The 26,592-nt window shown below is 43.4% G+C and overlaps 1 protein-coding gene across 1 annotated transcript in view; it reads left to right on the forward strand.

The window, feature by feature from the left end:
• Vps13 (vacuolar protein sorting 13C) overlaps positions 1-26,592 on the forward strand; it is a 469,226-nt gene that overhangs the window by 164,331 nt on the left and 278,303 nt on the right. Inside the window, exon 23 of the mRNA XM_068346310.1 lies at positions 18,570-18,599. Within this exon, the coding sequence (XP_068202411.1) occupies positions 18,570-18,599 (30 nt within the window). The remainder of the gene's footprint in view (positions 1-18,569; positions 18,600-26,592) is intronic.

Raw genomic sequence — 26,592 nt, forward strand, 5'->3', positions numbered from 1 at the left:
AGTACAGTTTCTAAATACCAATATATTAAAAAAATAGCAGATTTTTATTGTAAGAATTCTGCTATTTTTGGTGTATGAATTCATCAAATTTCAGGAGTGAAATTATAATCTATTTTACTTTATGCAAAACTCTAATTCTTGAGTAGTTTTGATAATTTCAATTTTGCTCTATTTTAATTTATTGTATTGCCATATTTTGATATCAGAGCATGTATGTATGTATGTATGTATTTTTTCCGGTCACTCTCAAGGGGAGAGGGATTAGTCATAACCTGGTGAGAGGGGGTGCATGTGCACGTGTGTGCATATCTCTCTTGTTATTTAGCCCGGGTCACACACTAGTTACATGAATATTGCTGCATTGTTACATCATGAAGATCTCTCAACTGTAAAGAAAGGAGTGGAAAAGCTTGTTGAATATTGCAAATCAATAGTCGATTACCAAATGACTGATATGCTTTTGACAAGGAAATGAAGTAGACCAATAATTCGTATTCACAGAGATGGACAGAAAAGAATATACAATAAAGTGAAATGATAGTCATGAGCCAACTGAAAGCAAGATGAAAATGGCAAAATTTGGCAACCAGATAGTATGAGGTACCCAAGTTTGATTGGAAAACCTGTGAATATTTTATGTGAAAGATAGTGTTTATGAAAGAAACCTCCGAGATTGCACTGTTTGGCGGCAAGTTCAAGAAAGGATCAACTCGTGGGAAAAGGAAACTATTGGATTGTATTGATTTGGTATCAGCTGGAACACAATATCACTCTCATTGTCAAAATGAATTCAAGAGAAATATACCAGCAAGTTCTTACAGCTGAAGGACCAATTTATCAAGATAGGGTTGCTTATTTCAATTTAGTTTGCACTTGATTCGAATCTGATACTGAAATGAACAAAGTGTGGGTGAAAACAAAGTTAAAGGAAAAGTATGGGGGTCATTATTATTTTTGAAGGGAGGCGTAAAAGTAGCACGGATTGTTTGTTAAACATGTTTGAATACTTAATTAATGACAAATGGTACCATGATCAAAAGTATAGTGCTGAGAATAAAGCTGAAAGAATATCAATGGCTGCAAATTTGATATTAGATGATATTCAATCTAGCAATTTTTACTGTAAGTGTTACCAAACAACAGAAAAAAAATGCAGAGTAATGAATTGCATTGGAATGGATTCCTTGGAAACTGCGATTGTATACACAATGTATTTAAAAGTGTATTAAAACAATGCAGTATTGGTTAAGCATTAGTTGTTCCAACACAGAGACTTACCTCGAACTACTTTCTTATGAGGTACCTGGAATCTCCTCTCAACCGACCAGAGTTTTGTGTAGTCTACCCTACTTCCGTTTTCTGTGGGGACTAGCTCAGGCGTAAGATGAACGTGCCCTGAGGGTAGCCCTGAGCTAGGTCGGCGTTAGCTTGGGTCTCGCTCGTCAGTAAGTTCTCTGGTCGCGTCGTGATACCATCCCGTCGCTCTCCATTCTCTTGCGACCCTTTGTGTCCCCGACTCGTGTGTCCCACGTGGTCTCCGCGTGGTATCTCTGTGCTTTTCCTTGTGTTCTCGCGTGTTCGCCGTGTGTTCGCGTGATTCCCTTGTGCTTCCCCAAGTGTATTCCTTATCCTTTCCATGCGTTCCTGTGTCTTGTGGTTTTGTGTTGTGATGGAGCAGACCCGCCGTTGTCCTGGGCCTAGAGCCGGGAAGTCGTGTGGAGCGTTCCTATCCAAGCCGGAGGTTGACCCGCATTCCCTTTGCTCTTCCTGTAGGGGTAGAGTGTGCTCGCCGACGGATACGTGCCCGGAGTGTGTTAGCATCTCTTCGCCATTGCTGTCGCCAGGTGGGAGGTCTGACGAGGTTTCTGTTCCTTCTTCCCCTACCCAGGGTAGGGGACGAGGTAAGTCCGTTGCGGGGAAGGTGCCGATGGCTCTTCCCCAAGAGTCTAATATTCATGATGTGGGGGTTGCTGAATCTTTACAGGCTAGTGGGGGGCCTGAAAGTGCTTTGTCTGGGGGTCTTGGGGACTCTGCCCTTGTGATTGGGGGGCACGTCTCCTCCGATGACCCCATGTGGAGTAATACTGTTCCTGTCTCTTCGCCCGCGTCTTGGGCCTGCGTTTCAGGTACCTCAGCAGCTGATGGCGTCCAGGATAGGTTGGACTCGACGGTAGGGGAGCCCTTCGGGTGGAAGCTCCCGAAAACCCCAGGTAGGTCCCCGTTGAGGATGGAGGATGGCCTAGATTCCTGGTTCCCCAGCGTGGTGCGGCCGACCTCCCTTCCAGCCCCTCTGTCGGCGGTTCCTGACTCGTTTTTGCAACCTACGACCTCCGGAACTCAACAGTTCGCGAAGACCTCCGTTGCCCCCAAGCCCGCCCGTCGGTCGGGTTATGCAGTATCGTCTGGGTCTTCGGAGGCCGGCTCATTGGTCTCTTCGGAGGGTGAAGCGAGGAGGAGGCGCCGTCGGAGGAGGGAAAGATCCAGGAGCAGGCGCTCCCGTTCAAGGTCACGTTCGAGGTATAGCAGAAGACGTTCCAGGTCCCCGAGGAGGAAGTACAGGAGGAGTAGGTCTCCAAAAGGTGAATGGGTCTTTGTTCCCCGCAGGAGGGTCGAGGACTTCGACGAGTTTCCGCGTTCTGTAGTCGCTGGCCCAGGGACGGTTCTCCACGGAGGCCCAGGGACGGTTCTCCACGGAGGCCCTCTGCCAGGCATAAGTATGATTCTCACAAGGAACAGAGTGAGAAGGCCTCTTCAGGTAGGCGTAAGGCCGCGAAGCTTCCGGCTCAACCCGCCCAGCGGGGGGAGTCGCGCTTTCGGACGGGCAGCCTAGTCGGGTCAGCACAGTTGACCCGGCCCTTGGACTCGCAGGGACGGCTTCCTCCGTCGGGCCAGCCCACGGAAGTCTCGCCCTCTTTGCCCAAAGACGTTTTACGGACGGTAGTCCTCGCCGATACGGCGGTTTCCGTCCCGACACCCGGGTCTAGTGCGGAGGTTCCCGTCGGCACAGACTGTTACCACCACAGGGAGGTGCTCGTCGAGTCCGAGCCACAGCGACAGGTGGGGGTGCCCGTCGGCCCGTCACCTTGGCCTCAGACGGAGGGTGTTGCTGGCGACGGTGAAGGTTCCCCAACCGAGGACTCGGCATATTGGAGGGTGATAGGTCTTATACGGCGGCATCACCGGATCAAGGAACCTGTTCCCCCCGACGAGGATGCCTGGCATTCCAGCCTTAATCGACTGATGGAGGCCCCCTTGCAGCAGAAACCCTTCCTGGCGCTGCCTGTGGCCAGGGATTTGGTCCTGGGCCGCCCCCACGTGGACAAGGTTGTGGCGGGCAATGCCGAAGCCCCCAAGTCCCAGAGTTCCTCAAAGTTACTCCAGGGACTCGGGTCCCAGAGTAGGTTTTATGTACCAGAGGGGCAGCGACTGGGAGCCTGCAAAATGGAGTCTTCCCTTGAAGTGTTGAGTCAGGGTGCCCCGGAGGACAGAGCCGCATCAGCCCCGATTTTTTTTTCACAGTCGGAGGCTTCGATGATGGAGGAGATGTCCAAGGACTTACTCCACGTCGCCTCCTGGTTGGACTGGTGGGCCTCCACTCTGGTAGGTGTTCAAGCCACCTACGACTTGACAGACCCTGCGAACCAAGACCTCCTGAAGGAACTCATCATCTCCGGGGGGAAAGACCTTAAAGTTCCTTACTTTCCAGTCTCTTGCCCTGTCAGCCAACTGGGTGCTTAGGAAAAGGGATACGGTCTTAGCCAAGCTTTCCCGGAAAATCCCTGACAGGGAGGCAAGGGCTTTGAGGAGCCTGCCTGTGTGGGGTGACTCCCTGTTTCCGTTGAAACAGCTGGAGGAGGTCATGGAAAAGGTCTTGAAAAGGAAGGAAGTGGGTGCACCCAGACCCCACTCCGTGAGAAGGCCCACTTACAGGAGGACGACATCGGATGGCCCCTCTACTTCTCATGCCTCTCCTAGCCAGACGAGGAGAGACGCTCCGTCTACCTCTTGGGCTCAACCACCTCAGCCCCCCCGTAGAGGAGCCCCAGCAGCGTCTTCCTCTTTTAGGACGGCCTACTCAGCGTCCAGGCCGCTCCTCCAGAAGGAGATAGAGTGGGAGGCCCCCTACTCCTGCCCAAGCCTCAGGTTGGGGGATGCCTCAGACATTTTTGGCAAGCATGGAGGGCCCACGGTGCGGAGCCCTGGACAGTATCCGTACTGAAGGAAGGGTACAGACTCCCGTTCCTAACAGAACCTCCACCTTTGATCCCAGCCAGTCTGGTGGAGTGGCTAGCACTCAAGGACCCCTTGAAGAGGGCGGCCCTTCAGGAGGAAGTTTCCACTATGATGGAGAAAGGTGCGGTGGAAGTGGTCCTACATCCGGGCCCAGGCTTCTACACTCGTCTTTTTCTGGTGGAGAAAGCAACAGGGGGTTGGAGACCGGTGATAGACCTGTCAGCCCTCAACAAGTTTGTTTGCAAGACGGACTTCAAAATGGACACCCCGAAGTCGGTCTTGCAGTCCTTGAGGGAAGAGGACTACATGATGTCCATAGACCTCAAGGACGCATACAGTACTTTCAAATCCCAATCCACCCCTCAAGCAGGAAGTTTCTCCGGGTGAAGTGGGGTTCCCAGATCCTGCAGTTCAAGATCCTCTGCTTCGGTTTGTCAACAGCTCCCCAGGTATTCACGAGAGTCTTCACGACAGTTTCTGTGTGGGCTCACGAGCGGGGTATTCGCCTCATTCGATACCTGGACGACTGGTTACTCCTTTCCTCCTCGGAGGAAGTTTTGAAGGAGCAAGGAGTAAAACTAATTCAATTCTGCAAGGATCTGGGTATCAAGATCAACCTGGAGAAATCGAATCTGTCTCCCTCCACCAGGATGACCTACTTGGGGATGGTGCTGGACTCCCGACTAGTGAGGGCCTTTCTGTCGGACAAACGGTTGAACAACCTGTAACGGATCCTCCTGCCTTTCCTATCGAGGCAACCCAGGAGAGCCAAAGACTGGCAAAGGTTAATAGGGCTCCTAGTGTCATTGGAGAAACTCGTTCCCCCAGGGAGGCTCAGACTCAGGAGTATCCAATGGAACCTGAAGGAGCTCTGGAACCAAGTGGACTCGCCCTACAAATTAATACCCGTCCTGCCGGAGACAATACACTCCCTGGAGTGGTGGCTGTGTCGGTCGAATACCCTCAAGGGGATGCCCTTCGCAACCGAGCCTCCCGAGATGCTTTTGTTCACAGACGCCTCCAAAGAGGGGTGGGGGGCACATCTCCTCAACGAGACAACGAGAGGAACTTGGACGGACGAGGAGAAAGGTCAGCACATCAACGTCCTAGAGATGAAGGCAGTCCGAGAAGCTTGCCTACAGTTCGTAGATCTTCTGAGGGGAAACACATTGGCGTTGATGTGCGACAATGCCACTGTAGTAGCGTACATAAAGAAACACGGAGGTCTAAAATCGAAGGAGTTGTGCATTCTCGCTTTGGAGATCCTGGATTGGGCCGAGTTGGAACAGATCGTGATTTCAGCAAGGTTCATTCCAGGTAAAAAGAACGTCCTAGCCGACGGGCTCAGCAGGATGGGACAAGTAGTGGGAACAGAGTGGTTCCTTCTCCCAGAAGTAGCCAGATTCATCATTCAAAAATGGGGATCGCCGGTGATGGATCTCTTTGCAACCAGACTGAACGCACAACTCCCCGTATTTTGTTCTCCTACCCCAGACCCAAAGGCGGCGTTAGAAGATGCTTTTCAACACAAATGGGACAACCTCGACGTGTACGCTTTTCCCCCCTTCGCATTGATCAGGCAAGTGCTCAACAGGGCACGGACGGCTCGAAACTTAAAGATGACTTTGGTAGCGCCCTTGTGGCCGGAGAGGGAGTGGTTCGCGGATCTAAGGGACCTGGCATGTCTTCCCCCGTGGCCTCTGCCCGACAGGCCAGATCTTCTTCGGCAGCCACACTTCCAAAGGTTCCACGACAATCCTCAGTCTCTTCGCCTTCACGCCTGGAGACTATCGAGCGGCTCCTGAGGAAGGAAGGGTATTCAACAGGTACCGCAGAGAAGATGTCACGTTATCTGAGACGGTCTTCAGCAGCGGTCTACCAAGCAAAATGGGCTACTTTTACGAAATGGTGTGCTTCAAAGAACATCAAGCCTCTCAAAGCCTCGATCCCAGATATTGCGGATTTTCTAGTGCATCTCAGAGACTTAGTGGGCATGTCAATTCCGGCCATCAAAGGAGTCCGTGCAGCCTTGGGCCAAGTCTTCCTTCTGAAGGGCATTGATCTGGGCGCCTCTAGGCACATATCTATGCTCATCAGGAGTTTCGAACAAGCTTGCCATCCGCAGGCCTCCAGGGTGCCGCAGTGGGATGTGGCAAGGGTATTGAATATGTTAATTGGTCCGCCGTTCGAACCCCTGAAGGACATAGTGGACAGGGATCTCACTCTCAAGACGGTCTTCTTGTTGGCCTTGGCCTCTGCTAAGAGAGTAGGAGAGATCCATGGGTTGTCTTACGACATCTCTCATTTGAAGGGCTGGAGGGAGATCTCCCTCAAGTTCGTCCCTTCTTTTGTAGCAAAGACACAGAATCCAGCGGTCTGGGACCCTAAGTTCGAGGGCTTTTCAATGCCGGCTATTCCTAGGACAGGGAATCCAGAAGATTTGAAGTTGTGCCCCGTCCGTGCCGTGAGAAAATACCTTGAGAGGACTGCCCATCTCCGCCCTGGTATCAAAAATCTTTTTGTCTCTACGGGTGTAAAGAAAAAGCAGGTATCTAAGAATACCATCTCCTTTTGGCTGAGATTGGTTATTGTCAGGGCCTATAATGATGAGTGACTGCCCCTGCCAAGTAATCCCAGGCCCCATGACATTAGGGGTCTAAGTACTTCTCTGGCTTTTGAGAGGAACATGGCAGTGGGCCAGATCCTTAGAGCAGGCACCTGGTCGAACCAGTCGACCTTCACAACGCATTACCTCAAGGATTGCTCGAGGAGGTCTTTCGACGGTTTCTCTATTGGGACAGTCATCTTCGCGCTCCAAGCGATTTAACGGTGAAGCCCCAGGTACAGTCGTGGATAGCAAAACCAAGAGACACAGGTTTGTTCCCTTTCACCCTTGTCCCTTTTTTCCTTTCCCTGCTCGGAGATAACCCCACATACAACCCGAAGAAGACAAGTCTCTACAACTTTGCTGCAGGACTCAGCATCATGGAATTTTTTTTTTTTAAAGGGTAAGTACTTAGACACTAACATGAGCTCTTTGTGTAGTTTTCCCTACGTTTCGTTTTCCGTTTATTTTTTGCAACCTAGTTCCCATCTAGGTTCCTGGACGTCCTGTTAGCTTGGTCTGAAGTTCAGGAAGACACTCCCACCTCCTAAAGTGTAAGTCTCCTAAGAAAGTAGTTCGAGGTAAGTCTCTGTGTTGGAACAAATCACAAATTTTAAGTAATTTATATTTTTCCTTACATACTTGCCGAGAACTACTTTCAGGTAATGGCCCTCCCTACCTTCCCCGAGTGCCTTGCTGCCCTTGAAGACCGCTTGTACCATCCAGGAACTTACTGATGAGCGAGACCCAAGCTAACGCCGACCTAGCTCAGGGCTACCCTCAGGGCACATTCTCCTTACGCCTGAGTTAGTCCCCACAGAAAACGGAAGTAGGGTAGACTACACAAAACTCTGGTCAGTTGAGAGGAGATTCCAGGTACCTCCTAAGAAAGTAGTTCTCGGTAAGTATGTTAGGAAAAATACAAATTACTTAAAATTTGTGATTTTGTACCACCCATCCACAGTCATGTGTCCCATCAATACTTTTTGGGTTGGGTGTAGATGTTGACCATGTCTTTGGATCAAGGTGGCTTATTGATTAGCTTAACGAATTCGGGTTTTGTGTGAGCATGGATGAAGTAACGAAGTACGAACAATCTGTTATGGAAAATTACAGCTTTGTTTACCCCGTGGTCAGGTGAGGTGACAATGGCGATCACAACGTCTTGAATGGTAAAACCTTCCCACACGGCATGGCCGTAACATTCTTGACCACTAATAAAGTCAATTTTTCATATCCTAAAAGTCACTCTTCAATCAAACACAACAATCTGAAGAGTGTAGTAGGTGTGATTAAACACAAAAGCATTCCAATTATAAACTATTCTTCATCATCAACAACTGGACTGTCAAAACTGATCTTCAAGGAAAGGTGCACGTTGGATCTTATGCAAGACATTCATTCTTCTATCCATTCTTGAGCAGTGCTGTATTCTTGAATGATAAGGGAACTCGTTCAAACTGGTCTGGCTATAATTGTTCTAGACCCTTCAGATCTCTCATGTAGATACTCAACATCATTATTCATTATAAACTAATCCAAATGTCTTAAATTTCAAACACACATGGTAACTTTTGATCAGGCACTTTGGTTAAAAGCAATGGAGGTAGTGCAAACAAAATAAATGAATGTGGTTCTGATCTTGGGTGGTTTTCATCTCATGATGAGTTTCCTTGGAAGTATTGGTCACGGTATGAAAGCGTCTAAAATTGTTGAGGGACTCGGTACACTGTATGGTAACAATGCATTGGAACACATGCTGTCTGGAAAAGCCATTTCAAGGGATCTCGGAGGTCACTTTATCACCTCGTCACTTTATTTGAAGCTTTTGTCTATATTTATTTAGTTCCTATTGCTAGAGTTGAAATGAATAGAAGAGGAGAGTAAAGAAAATGGAGCAGCACTAAAATGGACATCCCTATTAACAGGGATTCTGTATTTAAATTGTAGAACCTTTATCAACAGAACAAGTCTAATTGACAGTAATCTTCATGAGGATCCAATCAATTTTGAACATCAGAGCAACTGATCCAGCTAGAAGACCAGCTGAAAAAATATGAGTATTACCTTGTAATACAATCTTGAACAGCAAACTTCTGGATCCTGTACATTCAATACATTTATGTCTTAAAGCTGTTGATACATGCAGACCTTTGATGACAGGATGCCAAAAAACCCGAAATCAATCTATCATACATGCAGAAAGAACAGGAAACTGGGCACTGCATCTAAGTGCTCTGAGCAAGATGATTAATCAGTTTGCTGCGACAGGTGACTACCCATACCAAGTGAGCAAGACTTCATTTACAACAGATGCTTGAATTAGAAGCAATATATCCCTGGGTGCACACAAACTTCTTGAATAATGGTTACCACACAGTATGAAGAAGTGACCGTTTCTGGGAAGGATTGAGGACACATCTGATGATAGTTATTGAGGCAGATTGATCATCAATTCATGGAATTGGTATCAATATGAATGCACCTACAACATGAAACTTTAGCTCCAACTGACAGTGCACTGAAATTCCATGCATATTGAGTCCACCTTCAAGTTGGACAATGGAAAACTCTGTCCTAACCGCCTTAAACCTCTGGTTTAGGGTGGTCTCTAAAGAATGGAATTATGACACCTGTGACAATATGACAATGTATGTCGAGCCTGCCAAAGAGAGAGAGAGTTGTGATTTATCAGGTGCAAATGCAAAATTTCAAAGAAAAATCTTTATTCTGGAAATATCTGTTCTTGTGTTCGCAGTGGCTTGTAATGTGTATTATCTTGAAGTGACTGTTAAGGTGAATCACGTTACAACCGCTCTGTCATATCTTAGCTTCCAATAGATAATGACTAAATTGAAGCAAACAGAAATTTGTTTGATTTATTTGCATATGGGAAATGGTATGATTTTATTATACATTTTATTCTTATATTTGTTCAATGCAGTGGTAATCGCTATATAATACAGTAATCATATCAAGACTATTATGCTTTCTTTAAACCTGGGGTCAATTATAGATATTATGACAAACTCATTCTAACTGAAAATGTCTTGTAAAATAACCTCATTAAGATTTTCTTAACAAATGAATTGGAATTTGTTGAACCAGAGTAGCCACATTTCTATAATGGCAAAAAATCATACTCGCGCATTTAGTGAAAATCTCCCATTTGTCTTTATTATATTTTTTCACCAAAAGCTATGAAGTGAGGCTTTTAGTGAGTAATGTACAAGAAATTTTTGGATCTAATGGTACTAAATATGTCTTTTTGCTAATTACTTCCGGGTTTGACCCATCTTTGGGCTAATTTTCTTAGGCTAGTTTGCAAGGGATAATGGTGCTGCATGAAATGAGAAGCTATGTTCAATTCCTGACAAGACTCTAATAGCCTTCATCTTTTGATATTATTTTCCATTTTGAATTGAGGTGTTATAAAAACTTCCTGTAAATGAAGCATGATAATAGGCTGAAGGATTATTTGATGTATTTCATCGGTAGCATGGGCATAATTACAATCCACTAACTTAAATTTCCTAACGTAGTTTGTTTTATTTATAATGAATTAGAGCTTCCTATTTTTCTCAATTTATTTTTATTTCAGGTAAATCTTTGTTTTTCTCATACCTTAAAATGAAATTTTACCTTTTCTGGGCTCAACCTGTGTCGCTCCGTGAAATGCTCTTTAAAACACCATTTCAAAGGTATAAATACTGCTAAATATACCAGAGAAAAAAGTTGCATGGAATGCTAGAAATATATCCAGCTCGCTCACCCCTAAAGGGTGTCGGTATTAAAACTAGGGCGAGTGATACCACTACCAGAGATCCCTTTCCAATTAGACTTCTCCCTCCTCAAAATCACCCGTTACTACGAGGTGTCGTTCACTACAGCTACTGCCCCCCCAACCACCACCACTACTTATCCTTCTCCCACCATTCCTTGTTAGCACCCGTGAACGTTCGGACGTGTTTTTTGTAGCTCTGTGTTATCTTGTTTGTGAAGATGTCAGGTGTTTTGGAGATCCATGCTCCCAAATTGAGTATTATATTTGTCTGTTTGGGATTTCTAGGTAGCGACACACGTTCATTCTATAACCTTGTTGGGTTTTATCTCAGCCACTTTGTTGACGCTCCCTTACGGGTGTGTAGGCGGTCTTTTGGTGTCGCTTCCTCGGGATCTCTTTGTTTTGTAAGACTTTCTATTCGTTCCTTTTACTAATTGTAGTCTTATTTTTGTGTTATGGACATCTAATTCAATGTTTTGGCATGATTTTATCTTTTAATTAGGCTATTTGGACATTAGTTAGCGGCTTCGGTCGGAAGCCTTTCTTACGAGAATTCTTGGTTTCTTGAGTTTTTACGGGGAATCGGAACGCGTTTTCATTAATTTTAGTCCTGCCTGTCGAGATCAGTATTTTACCAGATTTTGGAGGACTAAGTTTTGTTAAAATGGTATAGTTTCCTCTCCAAGTCGGCAACTACCCGAAATTGGAAAGTTTTGCTATTACTGTATTCCTTTTACGCCGTGTTCCTTATTCTCCTATTTTCTCAATATGCCGATTTAGCCTATTTATTGAATTTCATTGTATTTTATTGTTTTTCATTTTGTAACGTCTGCCATTATATGATGTTTTTGTTTGCGTGCTTCGCATCAGGTTTCCCTCTGTGTTTCGGACGGTAGTACAGTGCCAAGGTACGGTGTACCCCCACCCCCCCTCCGATCACAGTGGTCACATGATTTCGAGCCAGTCTCCTCCCCCTGGGTGTCCTCTCCCCCTTTACGCCTCTCCCTACATAGGGGGGTAGGCTTAGGTCACGTGCTTTTAGAGAATGGGAAGTCACCCAGGGTAGGGACTGGATCTTTCGCTCACTGCATCATCGCGAGTAGCGTATGCGCCTCGCCTACCCCCCCCCCCCTCCTTTCTCTCAAGTTATCCATCCGTGTTATTATTCCTCCCGTCCCGGAGGGCGATATTTTGTGAATCGTATCTACTAATGGTAGTTATGTTTCTATGATCGGATTCAGACAACCTACTCTGTTCTGATACCTTACTTCACCCTATATTTGTTACGTAATGCTATGGATGGTTGGTTCGAGAGAGAGAGGGGCTGCGACGGAGTCTATAGTTTGTCTCAGGTTATCCATCCGTGTTATTAATACCTCCCGTCCCGGAGGGCCGCGATATTTTGTGAATCATATCTACTAATGGTAGTTATGTTTCTTTGATCGGATTCAAACATCATACTCTGTTCTGATACCTTACTTTATCCTATATTTGTTAATGTAATTTTATGGATGGTTGGTTCGTGAGGGAGACGGGCTGCGACGGAGATTATAGTTTATGTTAGAGTTAATACATAGTATTTGTTTTTAGCGACGCATTTCTTCCGGCACCACATTGCTTGCGTAGCATTGGGTTTTTGCTCCGGATTTACGCATGTTTTCCGGCGCCACAATGGTATCTATTTTCGCCCTTCCTGTCATTAGGTTTACAGTAATTCATTTAAATTCATGCATTCCGGAGTCTATGGACTTCGATGGTTGTTTCTAGTCTGCTTGTCATTTCTTGCTCACGCTCCCTACCCCGGTGGGTATCCCGTGTGCTGGGAACTCATAATAAAGACTATTTTTTCATGATGGAGGCGTAACATGTTTTTTAATGCTATTTCGTATTTCCTTTAGATTAAGCACGCTATTTTCCGCTGGGTGTCATGACGGAATTTAATTTCTTTAGTTTATTATATATATATAAATATATATACTTTTATCATGTTTGATCTCTGCTGGGGTTCCTGGCACAAGTTAATTTTGTATTCATATACGATATTATATTACTCGGTGGAATTCTTAGTCGCCGCACCCTAACCTCGGGAAGTAGGCCTGAGTTATACACTAAGGAGAGAAGGGAGACAGCCGGGAGAGAGAGAGAGAGAGAGAGAGAGAGAGAGAGAGAGAGAGAGAGAGAGAGAGAGAGAGAGAGAGAGAGAGCTCTCATGATCTGTGAGTCGATGCAAATAGTGCTCTCTTCTCGGTTAGTCATGAATGGCCATCAGTCGAGTCTGACTGAGTGTGAACCTTGCTACGTACCGCGTATCCCTCTATTCCCGGAATCCCATCTTCGATATTCTTCCGCCCCGTGAGGGCCGGGATGACTTGAAATCGTATCTATGAGATAGTTTCTATGTTCTTTGATCGGATTCAGATACAATTTTTTACTCTGTTCTGATCCCGTAGGTTGATTTCTTATATTGCAGGATATTTGCGGCATAATTGTTCCGAAGAGAGTTCCAGACAGAGATTTGTAGTTCTTGAATTTATATTGTTACAGGCCGGATTTACATCAGTGGGAATTCATACTTCCAACCAAGTATTCCGGCAACAGTATTGGTGTGTCTAATTCTGGTTTCCTTGTATCTCCTTGTCCCAACCTTTATTCATCTGTAAGTACACCCTACTCCGGTAGGGATATGGAAGGTTGAGAGAAGTTTCATAGTGGAATTTTTCTCTCTGGAGAGGGCAGATTGGTCCAAGATTAATCCAGCTGCCATTTCTACCGGTTTCAAACCTTTGTGTGGCAATACTTTGGATGACAGGAGATGGTGGAAGAAGGAAAACAGAATATTAGGGTTCTATTGTAAAACTGTAAGAAAGACTACGACTCCGCTGAGCCATCCACAGTGGATTTAACTTTACTATATTTGTCACCGGTTTTTCCGGCGAAATCAAGTATGATACACATGTATCAAATTGACTTACAGATGGCACGCTGTCAGGAGACAACATGCACTGCTTTGCAGCAGCAGTCGTGTGGGCTTGAGGTCTGCCGATCTCATACCGGGTGCCATACTCAGTGGCTTCTAAGGTACAACGTATGAGGTCGGCTCTACCCGAAGAGGGCAAGCCTTTTAGGCTACCCAAACCACTCCCAACCAGCCCATCATCGTTTTCTATGCTACTGATGGACTCGGCAGGGTCTAATCCTCCACATCAGGGGTCAAGAGCAAGAGGCTCAAAGGGGCAGACGCCGGAACTTGGTTTCGGTCCGGTGGCCTTCTCGAGCCAGCTCATGGAGAGGTTGCGTAGTGTAGTCCAGTCCCAATTTGGTCCAATTGCCGATCGTCTGCTGTCTATGGACGGTTTGGGCCAGGGACTGCAAAATCAGGAAAATATGATAGATAATCCTTGCTGTCCGGACTACCACAACAACGGTAGTTTGTGGTTTCGGACGTGTCAAAGCTCCCGGCGATCGTTTAGAACGGCTCGTTACAATACATCTTCCCGTGATATGAGCACCGAGCAAGCTCGGTCTGACTGGGTTACGGACTTTAAATGAGTGGGACTGTGTCAATACCAAGTTAACCCCTCATAAGAATACATACACTATGTTCGAGGTGGACGGGCAAACCCCAACACCATGTACCACTAAGGTAGTAGGCCTTACATTACAGGTGGATATGGAAGGCAAGCCCACGCCGCAACTACAGAAGTCGGAACTAACTTCCCTGTTGTTCCCAGGAGGCCAAGAATGCTGGATCGATGCACCAGCTACTTTCACGGCAGGGTCATTGTACTGTACTAGGACTGTGCTACCACACAGTTTAGTGAACGCCTTCTCGGACTTCCAGACTCTGGTTAAGATAGAATACGGTGCAAGAACCAGGCTGGGTAGATCTATCAACTCGGCCACGATGACGGAGATGACTTTGTTAGTCTACGAGAGGATCCACTTTTTTAAGATCCTGACAGAGTCTTTGCCTCACGCACTACAGTGTGATACATATGACTTTGCTGTGGTCGGTCGCCCTTGCCAGAAGCTCGTCTTACTTGAGGACTCCTTTAGGCATGAGCCTAACAGGTTACTTAAGGCCTCAATCTGGGGAGCGGACTTCTTCCCGGAGGACGTGGTAAATAGCGCCCTCGGAGAAGCAAATGGAGTCAACCAAAGCCTCAGAGTCCAGTGGGGTCTATTTCCAAAAAGAAAATTCGAGCCCACCGGACCGCAATCACAAGGCAGGAGATGACCAAGGAAGTTTCAGTCCTTCCAAGGGCCACAGGCTCATGATGTGCTACAGGCAATGCCAGTATCCCAGGTGAGCCAGCCTTCCACCTCAAGAACCCAGCCACAAAATCAATATGTGTGGGTAAGTCAACCGCCACTACTCCATTTATTGCGTTTCCGGCGTATCATCCTTCCTTCGAAACACAGGGAGTGTTTCATGGATATAATACGCATGCGAGAGGTAGTAGAGCTAGGGGAGCCTTCCTGCATAGAGGACTCCCCAGGTAGGAGGAAGGCTGTACCTCTTTCGGAGCCGTTTGGCGTTCAGCAATTGGCATACATCATCGTAATGAAAGTTCTGAGGTGGAGATGGTTGAAATCAGCCCCCTCCACTAACCAGTGCACTTTACACAGGAGATCATCTGAAAAAAGCAATAAAAGAGGTAATATGTTTAAAAATTTCAAGCACGTTTGTTCAGAGTGCCTAAGAAAATCTCGGACAAACGAAGAGTAACCTAGATCTGTCCTATTTGAATACATATATTCAATGCGACTAGTTCCATATGCTGACCGTTTCACAGGTGAGGACCTTTTGTCCCCGTGGGGCCGTCACCACCTCTATAGATCTTACAGGCGTTTATTTTCATGTTCCTAGGATTCAAGCTAGGCAAATGGGCTTACACCTTCAAGGTGATGCTATTTTGACTCAGCATAGCGACCAAATTATTCACTAAGTTGGAGGAGACAGTAGTCCAACAGGTGAGGACTCAAGGAATACAGTTAGTGGCCTACCCTGACAGTTGGTTTATCTGGGCCAACAGCGTCAAGGAATGCCACAAGGCGTTGGGCAAAGTAATAAAATTTCTGTAATACTTAGATTTCCAAATAAATTTCAAAAAGTCCCGTGTTTCTCCAGCAACGTGCTTCCAGTGGTTAAGTCTTTAATGTATCCTGACCACTCACAAGCGGTCGATTCCACCACAGAAGAGGATGTAGATAGTGAGAAACACAACAGGATCTCTCAAGGACAAACTAACGACCCGGAGAAACCAAGAAAGAGTCCTAGGTTTACTCCAGTTTCCCTCAGTAACAGACACATTACTGAGAGTCAATCTAGAAGATATCAATCGAGTTTGGCGGTCCAAGAGAACAAGAAATATCAAGTAAAAATTTCTCGGGTTCCACCTACACTAGGGGAAAAAACTTCAACAATGGACGAAGGTCAAAAACCTAGCAAACTCAGTACCTTTACGATTCCCAGCGACAACATTGGTGGTCCATTTAGATTACTCCCTAAGCGTTTAAGGAGGCTATTCCCAATACGAATAGGTCCAGGAGTTGTGGAGAGTGACACTCCGACAACATCAATATCTTAGAAGTCAAGGAAATGTTCTTGACTCTAATAGGTCTTTCCCCGTCACATAAACAACATATCAGTCTAATTCTAGACAGCTAAGTGATAGTCCACTGCATTAACAGGGGAGGTTCCAAATCAAGTCATGTAAATTAAGTGATGGTAGCTATCTTTTCAATGGCAACAGGGAACCGTTGCCACCTGTCAGCTGTTCACCTGGCGGGAGTAAGAAATGTGGTTGAGGATGTTCTACCAAGAACACCTCTACGGGAGTCGGAATGGTCCTTGGCCAAAAAGTCATTTAACTGGACCTGCCAACAGGTTCCCGGTCCCTAGGGAGACCTATTTGCCACGGAATCCAATCACAAGCCACAATGTCATGTGGCCCCCAACCTGGACTCTCTATGTCACAAACGGCATGTCAATAGATTGGAACAACTGACGGAGGATTTACATGATTCCACCTTTAACCATGCTATTGAAAGTTCTGGACATCCTCAGGACTTTCAAAGGTCGGATTGCCCTCGTAGCCCTCAATTGGCCAATGCAACTGGTTCCCTATCTTGGTGGAACTAGGACTACGATCTCGGCGGATTCCCGACCCAAGTTAGCACGGATGGTACTATCTCACAGTGTGTCTGCTTCCTCACAGATTCAGAGTGCCTTCACTTTATGAACTATCTGAGATTTGCAGCACTGAGAGATGCTGAGATTGACCCTTTTAACACATTGTCCCTAGTGTCAGGGGTATGAGATTCTACTCTTCGGGAAAATGATTCTGATGTAAGGAAGTTAGCCAATTTCTGGAAGAGAGGTTCGGACGCTGACTACGAATCTGGCAGTTACCTTTTTCAGAACTTTCTTGGAAAGAGGTCTAGCCAATAATACTATTACTATGGTTAAATCTGCTTTAAAGAAAATATTTCAGATCGGGTTCAATTTTAATCTTACAGATTCGTATTTTTCGTCTGTTCCGTGAGCCTGTACTAGACTAAAACCAGTAACTCGCCCTCACGCAGTTTCATGGGTTTTAGATGATGTCCTTGATCTAGATTCTGACTCTGATATTGACTCATGCACTTATATAGCGCTTCTTAGGAAAACGTTATTTTTGATAAATTTAGCCTCAGGAGCCAGGTTATCCGAATTCAGCATTATCTGAAGAACCAAATCATATTGATTTCTTTCTTCTGGTGGAATTTTATTCTCTAGATGGAAAATTCTTAGAAAAGAATGAGGGTCCACAGTTTAGATGGTCCCCGTGGAAGATTGTCCCACTTCCACAGGATCTATCTCTGTGCCCAGTTATCATTCTGGAAAACTATTTACATAGACCTTCAGGAACTTTGTTTATTAGAAAGGATGGAGGAACCATTTCCCAAGGAATCAGACAATAGATTCTGTATTTTATTAAAAGAACCAAGCCGGAATCTGTACCACTTGCCCAAGATTAAAATGATATAGTGGGTCCTCCAGTTTTAACACAACCATTATAACAGGGTCCTATCTTCATATATATTTTCCCTCTTAGTGCCTTGTCTCCTAATAAGAAGCTGGGCGGCACCTGCCTTCCCTTTCCCCCCTACCTTAACTTTGACCTTGATTTGGGGTGTAATTAAGAGATTGGTATATTAAAGATTTTAGTTCATTAACTTTTGTGTATTTCCAAGCTTATGGGACCAATTCTCTGTTACTATTTCACGGAGCGACACAGGTTGAGCCCAGAAAAGGGATTTTGACGAAGGAAAAATCTATTTCTGGGCGAGGAACCTGTGTCGCCCAGTGAACCCTCCCTCCTTTTTCCTCACCCTAGGCTGGTCCAAGCTTGGGGTGCTAATAGGAATGGTGGGAGAAGGATAGGTAGTGGTGGTGGTTGGGGGGCAGTAGCTGTAATGAACGACCTCGTAGTAACGGGGGATTTTGATGAGGGAGAAGTCTAATTGGAAAGGGATCTCTGGTAGTGGTATCACTCGCCCCAGTTTTAATACCGACACCCTTTAGGGGTGAGCGAGCTGGATATATTTCTAGCATTCCATGCAACTTTTTTCTCTGGTATATTTAGCAGTATTTATACCTTTGAAATGGTGCTTTAAGGAGCATTTCACTGGGCGACACAGGTTCCTCGCCCAGAAATAGATTTTTCCTTCATCAAAATCCCTTATTTATTAATAAGTGCATACGGTACAATTTTCTTATGATATTTCTAAATAGGGATTTATTTAAGGCTATGACCGTATGAATGAAACTTATTCTTTGATAGAAAACTATTTCTCTTAATATGATGAAATCCATTTTGTTAAGAACCAAGCATGTGAAATAGTTGATTTAGATTAAATTAGCATGTCCTATAAAAATTAATGTGCTTTATTATATTGCAGACTGAATTGGAGGAAGATTTTTCTTGGAAAGTAAGATGCTTTTGGTAGTAAAAATGGTGTAAAATGAACCCTTACTTCTTACTTAGTTATTATTCTTTTTTATATGCAGCTTGGGCCTCTGATACACTACCAGCTATTTAGTGACAGATAATTTTGTATTTTTATTTTATTTTTTATTTTTTGGTAGAATATGTAATATCGCGCTGTTCTTTGTTTTTTGCGGTTTCATCATCATAATCATTATCACATCATCATCATCATCATCATCATAATAATAATGATATTGATGCAAAGGGCCTCGGTTAGATTTTGCCAGTCGTCTCTATCTTGAACTTTTAAATCAATACTTCTCCATTCATCATCTCCTACTTCACGCTTCATAGTCCTCAGCCATGTAGGCCTGGGTGTTCCAACTCTTTTAGTGCCTTGTGGAGCCCAGTTTGGTGAACTAATCTCTCTTGGGGAGTGTGAAGAGTATCCCCAAACCATCTCCGTCTAACCCTCACCGGGATCTCGTCCACATATGGCCTTCGAATAATCTCTCTTATACAGTTGTTTCATTTCTAATCCTGTCCTGCCATTCCACTCCCAATATTCTTCTGATAGCCCTATTCTCAAATCTACAAAATCTGTTAGGTTTCACTGTCTTAACACGACTCATGTCCATACATTAACACGGATCTCACTAAACTGATATATAGCCTGATTTTTATATGTAATTTCAGGCGATTTGATTTCCAAATTTTACTTAACCTAGCCATTTCTGATTTTTTTTCAGTCATCTGTTCTGTTCTCATCATCTGCCTTTCTTCTATTTATCTTGAGTTTAAGCTCATGTGATATTTCATGCATTCTGGTAAGCAAGATTTGCAAGTCCTGTGGTGTTCTGCTAATAAGTACAGCGTTATTAGCATACTCTAGGTTAGCTAGTTTCCTATTAACAATCCAGTGCAATCCTTCTCCACCATCCCCAACTGTTCTTTGCATTACAAAATTCATAGAGGATAAACAACATAGGTGACAACACATTTCCTTGGAGTACTCCACTGTTCATTAGAAATTCATTTGATAGGACTTCACTGACATTACCTTTGCATGCTATGCTCATGAACAGACTTAATCAAATTTTCTTATTTAAGAGGACCGCCATAATAATGCAGGACTCCACAAAATTGGCCGCTACACATTGTCAAAAGGCTTTTTCATAGTCCTTCTTCTTCCTCTTCTTATTCTTCTTCTTCTTTGTCTGCATCTTTTCCCACTTCTCTGTGGGGTTGATGTTTCTGGCCAGCTTTCTCCATCTACCTTTGTCCCACACTTCATCACCGGTTAATCCCTTTAATCGAAGGTCATCCTTGATACAGTCCATCCACCTTTGCTTTGGTCTCCCTCTCCTTCCATCACTCTCCTCTCAATATACTGTTCATCTCTTCTCATGACATGACCATACCACCTCAGTCTACTTTCATGGATCTTATCTGATAGTTCTCTTAACTCCTGTGGTACCCCTAATTACCTCATTCCGTATCTTATCTCTTCTTGTCACCCCACACATCCATTTCAACATTCTCATCTCTGCCACATCCAGTTTCTTCTCTTCTGTCTTCTGTCTTAAAATGTAAATTTGGTCAGTACAACTTGTAACTTTTCTAAATTCTGCTTGCTCATCTCTTGGCTTTTCATCAAACTTTCTCTGTAGTCTCTAGAATAAGCATGCTACATTATATATTTTCATGGCAACTGATGTAAGTGTTATGCTTCTGTAATTATTGCAATCAGTCAGATCTCCTTTTCATGCCATTTTCACCCACATTCCTAGCACTCATTCATCAGATTTTGCCTCTTCACCCACATTCTACAAAATAATCTTGTATGTATGTTGGGAGTCACTTCATTTTCGGCCAATATCATCTTGGCAGTTATTCCATCATATTCAGAGATTTCTCTTGAGTTTTTTGAGGATAGCTTCTACTTCAAACACACTAACACACTTTCTTCATCTTCTGTGGTTATAACTGATCCATCTCTCTTTTTGATGGGTATATGCTTATTCTTCTTTGCCCCTGTAGAGATTTCATTAATAATTCTATGAGCAATTCTTACACCATAGCCACTCCATGAATTCATAGCTTTGTTAGCCTTATCTGTTTTACTGTCTAAATATTCTCTCCAGTCACGTTCAATGGCAAAGGTTTTTCTGTGCTTATCTTCTAGGAGCTTAGTTGTATCATACCTAGGGATTCTATCTACATTTCTGTTGGGTGCTTTCAGGTTTGATTTTTATTAATGGCCATGTGATCTGCTTAATTTTTTTAATTGCCACATGATAAAGTCCATGTCTATTTGTGGATAACCTTGTGATGTAAAAGAGTACATCCAATAACATTCTCTATACCCTCCAACTTTAGCATTGAAGTCATCAATCATAATTTTCATATCTCTCTTGGATCTCATCTATTACACTCTGCAGTTCTTAATGGTATTTATCTTTTCTTTCTTCAGGAGATTTATTTGTTGGTGCAAAGCATACTATAATACTCATATATATATATATATATATATATATATATATATATATATATATATATATATATATATATATATATATATATATATATATATATATATGTATATATATGTATATATATATATATATATATATATATATACTGTATATATATGTATATATATATATATATATATATATATATATATATATATATATAGTATTATTATTCATTATTATTATTAGCTAAGCTACAACCCTAGTTGGAAAAGCAAGAGGCTATAAGCTCAAGGGCTCCAACAGGGAAAAATAGCCTAGTGCGGAAAGAGAATGAGGAAATAAATAAACGATATTAGAAGTAATGAAAATTGAAATAAAATATCTTGAAAACATCAATGATATTTCATATATAAACTATAAAAGGACTTATGTAAGTCTGTTCAACATAAAAATATTTACTGTGAGTTTGAACTTTTGAAGTTCTACTGATTCAACTACCAGATTTGGAATATCATTCCACAACTCGATCACAGCTGGAATGAAACTTCTAGAGTCCCGTGTAGTATTGAGCCTTATGATGGAGAAGGCCTGACTATTAGAATTAACTGCACACCTAGCATTACGAACAGGGTGGAACTGTCCGGGAAGATCTGAATGTAAAGGATGGTCAGTATTATAAAAAATTTTATGCAACATGCATAATGAACTAATTGAACGTCTGTGCCAGAGATTAATATCTAGATCAGGAATAAGAAATTTAATAGACCATAAGTTCATGTCCAACAAATTAAGATGAGCATCAGCAGCTGAAGACCAGACAGGAGAACAATACTCAAAACAAGGTAAAATGAAAAAATTAAAACACTTCTTCAGAATAGATTGATCACCAAAAATCTTGTAAGACTTTCTCAATAAGCCAATTTTTTGTGCAATTGAAGAAGACACAGACATAATGTGGTTCTCAAAAGTAAATTTGCTGTCAAGAATCACACCCAAAATTTTAAAAGTCATACAAAGTTAAAGAAACATTATCGATGCTGAGATCCGGATGTTGAGGAGCCACCGTCCTTGACCTACTTACAATCGTACCTAGAGTTTTGTTAGAATTCAACTTCATACCCCATAATTTACACCATGCACTATTTTAGTTAGATCTCTATTAAGGGATTAAGCAACCCCAGATTTACATTCAGGAGATGAAATTGATGCAAAGATAGTAGCATCATCTGCATATGCAATAAGCTTGTTTTCTAGACCAAACCACATGTCATGTGTATAGAGTATGAAAAGTAATGGGCCAAGAACACTACCCTGAGGAACACCAGATATCACATTCCTATACTCACTTTGGTGCCCATCAACAACAACTCTTATATTGCCAGATGACAAGAGTACACGGATAGGTTGGGGTATCTTGGAGATGGCGTAAGGCAATCCTAAGCAACGACAGCTGGTGGAATCTGGTTGTTTGTTGGAAACTAAAGAGGCACCGCCGTTGCTTGAATATCTGTTTTGACGACCAGTTTTCTTGTTATCCTTGCAGCATTTATCGAAGTGTCCAGTACGACGATGGCATTGGACTTTGTTAGCAGGACACTTCAATGTCTTGGACTAATGACCAACACGGTCACAGTTTTTGCAGGTACTGTTGGCAGCAGAGCATTTATCCGGTTTGTGCTGACGGGCACAGTACTGGCACAAAGCAGCCGGGTTCGAGGACTTCGGTGAAAGTGGAGGCTTTCCGATTGGCTTTTTACTTCTCTTGTAGGCAGAAACGGCACACAACTGGCTGGGTGGCCCACGTATGGCAGAAGTTGCACTTTTAGCTGCCTCAGACGATCGACAGGCAGTGACAAAATCTTGTAGAGGAGAATTGGCATCCAAGCAGTCAACTTCTGGACTAGCTCTGCATCTCGGATACCCATCAGGATAATCATTTTCAGCTGGGTCTCTTCACATGCAGTAGCATTACCTGGGGACAAATCAACTTCTTCTGCAATGCGACGAAGTCTCACTTAAAAGTTGGCGAAAGATTCTCCTTCCACTTGCTTACAGTTAAGCAACTCTCTTCGTCGAAGTACTTCATTCTTCAAATTCTTTATATGCAATTGTAGAGCATCCAGGACTTCATCTACAGACTTATCTGTGGAAGGAGAAATTTGTAATGTGTGTTCTGAAACACGCTGTGTTTCAAGAGTTAAACACATCCTCTTCTGGATCATCTGTTTTTCACGCGAAAGCGTAGAAAGATCCACCATGACAGCATAGTCATCCCACTGACTTCTCCATTCCCTGAACAATTGGAACATTGCATCTGCTTGCAGTAGGGATGGCGTTTGAGCCATTGCTTTCTGTGGAGGTTGGAGAGCAGGTTGATTGGAGTTCGAAATCACCTCTATGCCAGGTGTAGGAGTACCTGGATGAGAATGGACGATGGGTGCAAGAGTTAGGATGAGGGCAGTAAATCTTGCATTTTCTTCTTTTCTTCTAAGATCATCTTCTCATAGGCGAATCATTTCTTGTTCCCTTCTTTTTTCTTCACGTTTTCTTTCTTGTCTCTCCTCATCTTCCTTTCGTCTTTTTCATCCTCACACAAGCGAGATTCCTCTAAAAATCTAATCAAAGTGTGGAAATCTGTTCCGGTAGCTTAAGAGGTAGATAGTGGATGATAGTGGGGCCTCAAGAAAGGTGGGAGGGAGAAGTAGTGCGCTCCAACACTCCCCCCAACACTGTGGGTGTAGGCATCATCAACATTGTGGGCACCCACATTACTGAATTGTCCCTGTTCTTCTGTCTCTTCTAACTGATCTGTAAGTCTATCTCTCGAGGCCATTATCAATTACAATGTGCAGTGAGCAAAAGTACAGTTCTAACAAAATTATTAACAATAAACACGAACTTCTGTAAAATTAAAAACTAATAAGAAAAGTTCAACTAGGAGCGAGTGTGTGCAACTCACTAATCTCGCTTCAGGCAGCAGCAGTCACCCCGCAGCGATGGTTGAGACTGCATGTGGTTACGCCTGCTCCGACCATGCCACAACAGAATATTTGCTTGCTTCTTGAAATAGCACAGCAAATAATACACTGGGAGGTATAAAAAGGGCACTATAAAAGCACAATGCACTGCATAACACTTCACAGTTCACTTGCATCACTACACTGCACATAAAATAGAATAAATCTAATAAAACCACAGAAAAATTCGAATTGAGAGTCCACGAATGGCATCGACCGGTTCCTATTGTCCACGTCTTGAAAGAAACTTCTTACAATACGACACTGTGAGTACACTGCGCCATGTACGTGTTGGTAACTTCCTTAACCTTAATAGGTGGGGCAAGGATACAACTTTAAAATTAGGTTCTTAATGTCTATTACGAGAAAAATACAAAGTCTGTGTGAACAACGGAAAGATAACTTATCAGTAAGAGATCAGGACAAACAAGACAGTGCATCATGGGAACAATAAGTAAGTGTTACCAATGCTAATACAATGATACATATAGAATAATGACAATAATTATAATGAATACTAATACATGTTGAATGTGTCTTTATGTACCTACAGTACCCAGACCTAGTTGTCCTTGTTGATGACTCCAGAAAGTTGCCTTTAAGGCCAAACCTTTTATGTCAACCCTCGTAGAAAGGTATTACAACACTCTCCCATCTCTCTCTTTTCATGGATGGTGAATATCCAGTTCCTTCTTTAAAATAAAGGCTTTTCAAGAGGAACTGCAATAGAATTGTTAGTCTGTCTGCGGTTATCTTTGACAGTAGTCTTCCACTCCAAGTGGGCAGTCTCCTGTATGTGGTTTAAGGCTAAGGCCATCACTCTGGTGTCTGCCTCAGTGTGTGTCACTGCAGACTTCTTAGTATCCCCTCTGAAGGTCAAGAAGTTGTCTGTGCTAGCTATCAAGTCAAGTCTTCCAACTGAAGAGCCTCAACCTGGGAATCTCCAGAGACAGATTCTTGCTCATGAGGCTTTTTGGTCAATTGGGTCCTGCTTGACAATTACAAGCACCGGAACGGGACGTCGGGAAGATCCAGTCCTTTCAAAGGAAACCTCCTTTAAACTCTTGAAGAAAGAAAGCATCCTACAGAGACCTCACCCTTAAGGCAGTCTTCCTTTTAGCACTAGCATCGGGCAGGTGAGTGGGTGAGGTACACATGGTCTTCTACCTGGTCTCCCACTCAAAAGGTTGCAATAAATTGACCTTCAGGTTTATCCCAGAATTCTTAACCAAAATACGGAATTCCTCTGGGAAGGATGAACATTTTACCTTGCTCATGATCTCCTCCCTCAGGGCTGTCTCCATTTCCCCTGAGTACCTGCTGTGCTCATTAGGACCACCAGGAGATACCTCAAGTAAATGGCACACTGCAGACCATCCGTGAAGAATCTGTTTGTAGCTACAGGTGGGAAAAAGCTACATATTCTCCCTAGGGATGGTCGGGTGATTTTATGCATCCAGCACTGTTGTTTTAAACAGGTCATCTGAGGGCCATACACCAACATTACATCGGTTTCTATGAATGGAAACCCTGCTAAAAGAGCTAAATGATGGAGCCCAGATCGTTCACAGGGATAGCAATTGCTTCTGATTCATCAAAGCTTAAACTCTGAGTATTACCATCAAAAAGGTATCCATGAACATTCAACTTGTCAAATTACACTATCCCATCGAGCAGAAAGCTGCCTCACACAAAGGAGGGAAATAATGAAGCAGGGATCCCTTAGATATCTGAAATTATGCTGTCTTTTACAGCACATTGCCTCCCAGAGAGGGCCGAGCATCAGTGCTGCTGCAGGGCCTTGCTTAATCACGACAGTAGAGGGGTCTTAATCACCTGAGCTGCCCCAAGAAATGGTAACTTTTATAATGTACATGTGCATGTCTGCACATACATTTGTACTCATGTTTATGTATTTAGATGTACATGTATATATTCATATACTGTACCTATACATACATACAGTTGACCCTCCTTATCTATGGGTGTTGCATTTAAGCCCCTTCTGTGGGTGAGGAATTTTGCTAATAGGATACGCTAAACCTGTACATTTGTTTTTTTTTCTTTTGACTGTAATTGTAGTACTACCAGACCAAAAGACAAAGGGAAGGTTTACCCACTCTGTAGTAGTATTGTCTTACACTGCCTTATGATTTCATTCCAGAACTGCATTAAATGGGCAGGACTATTTTATGAGAAGAATATGGAAAATATATATGTTTTTGTGTGTGTCTTTAAAAAGATAACATTAAGAGTGAAGTAATGTAAATACCAAGTGAATATAGAAATAAGTAATTTTATTATTAAAATTCTGTTTGTGTGCATTATATTCTAGCACTCTTTTTCTTATCACTATTAGTAATGCTTCATCTTTATAGTGCTATAGGTAAAGGTTGATCCACTCAGATTGTGTATCATTTACAGGGTCGCCATTGATGTACTGTATTATGATAGGAAAGGAAATAATTTTTTTATAACAAAGATGAGAAACTAAGATATG

This window comes from Palaemon carinicauda, chromosome 22 (assembly GCF_036898095.1).
Source record: "Palaemon carinicauda isolate YSFRI2023 chromosome 22, ASM3689809v2, whole genome shotgun sequence".
Taxonomy (NCBI): domain Eukaryota; kingdom Metazoa; phylum Arthropoda; class Malacostraca; order Decapoda; family Palaemonidae; genus Palaemon; species Palaemon carinicauda.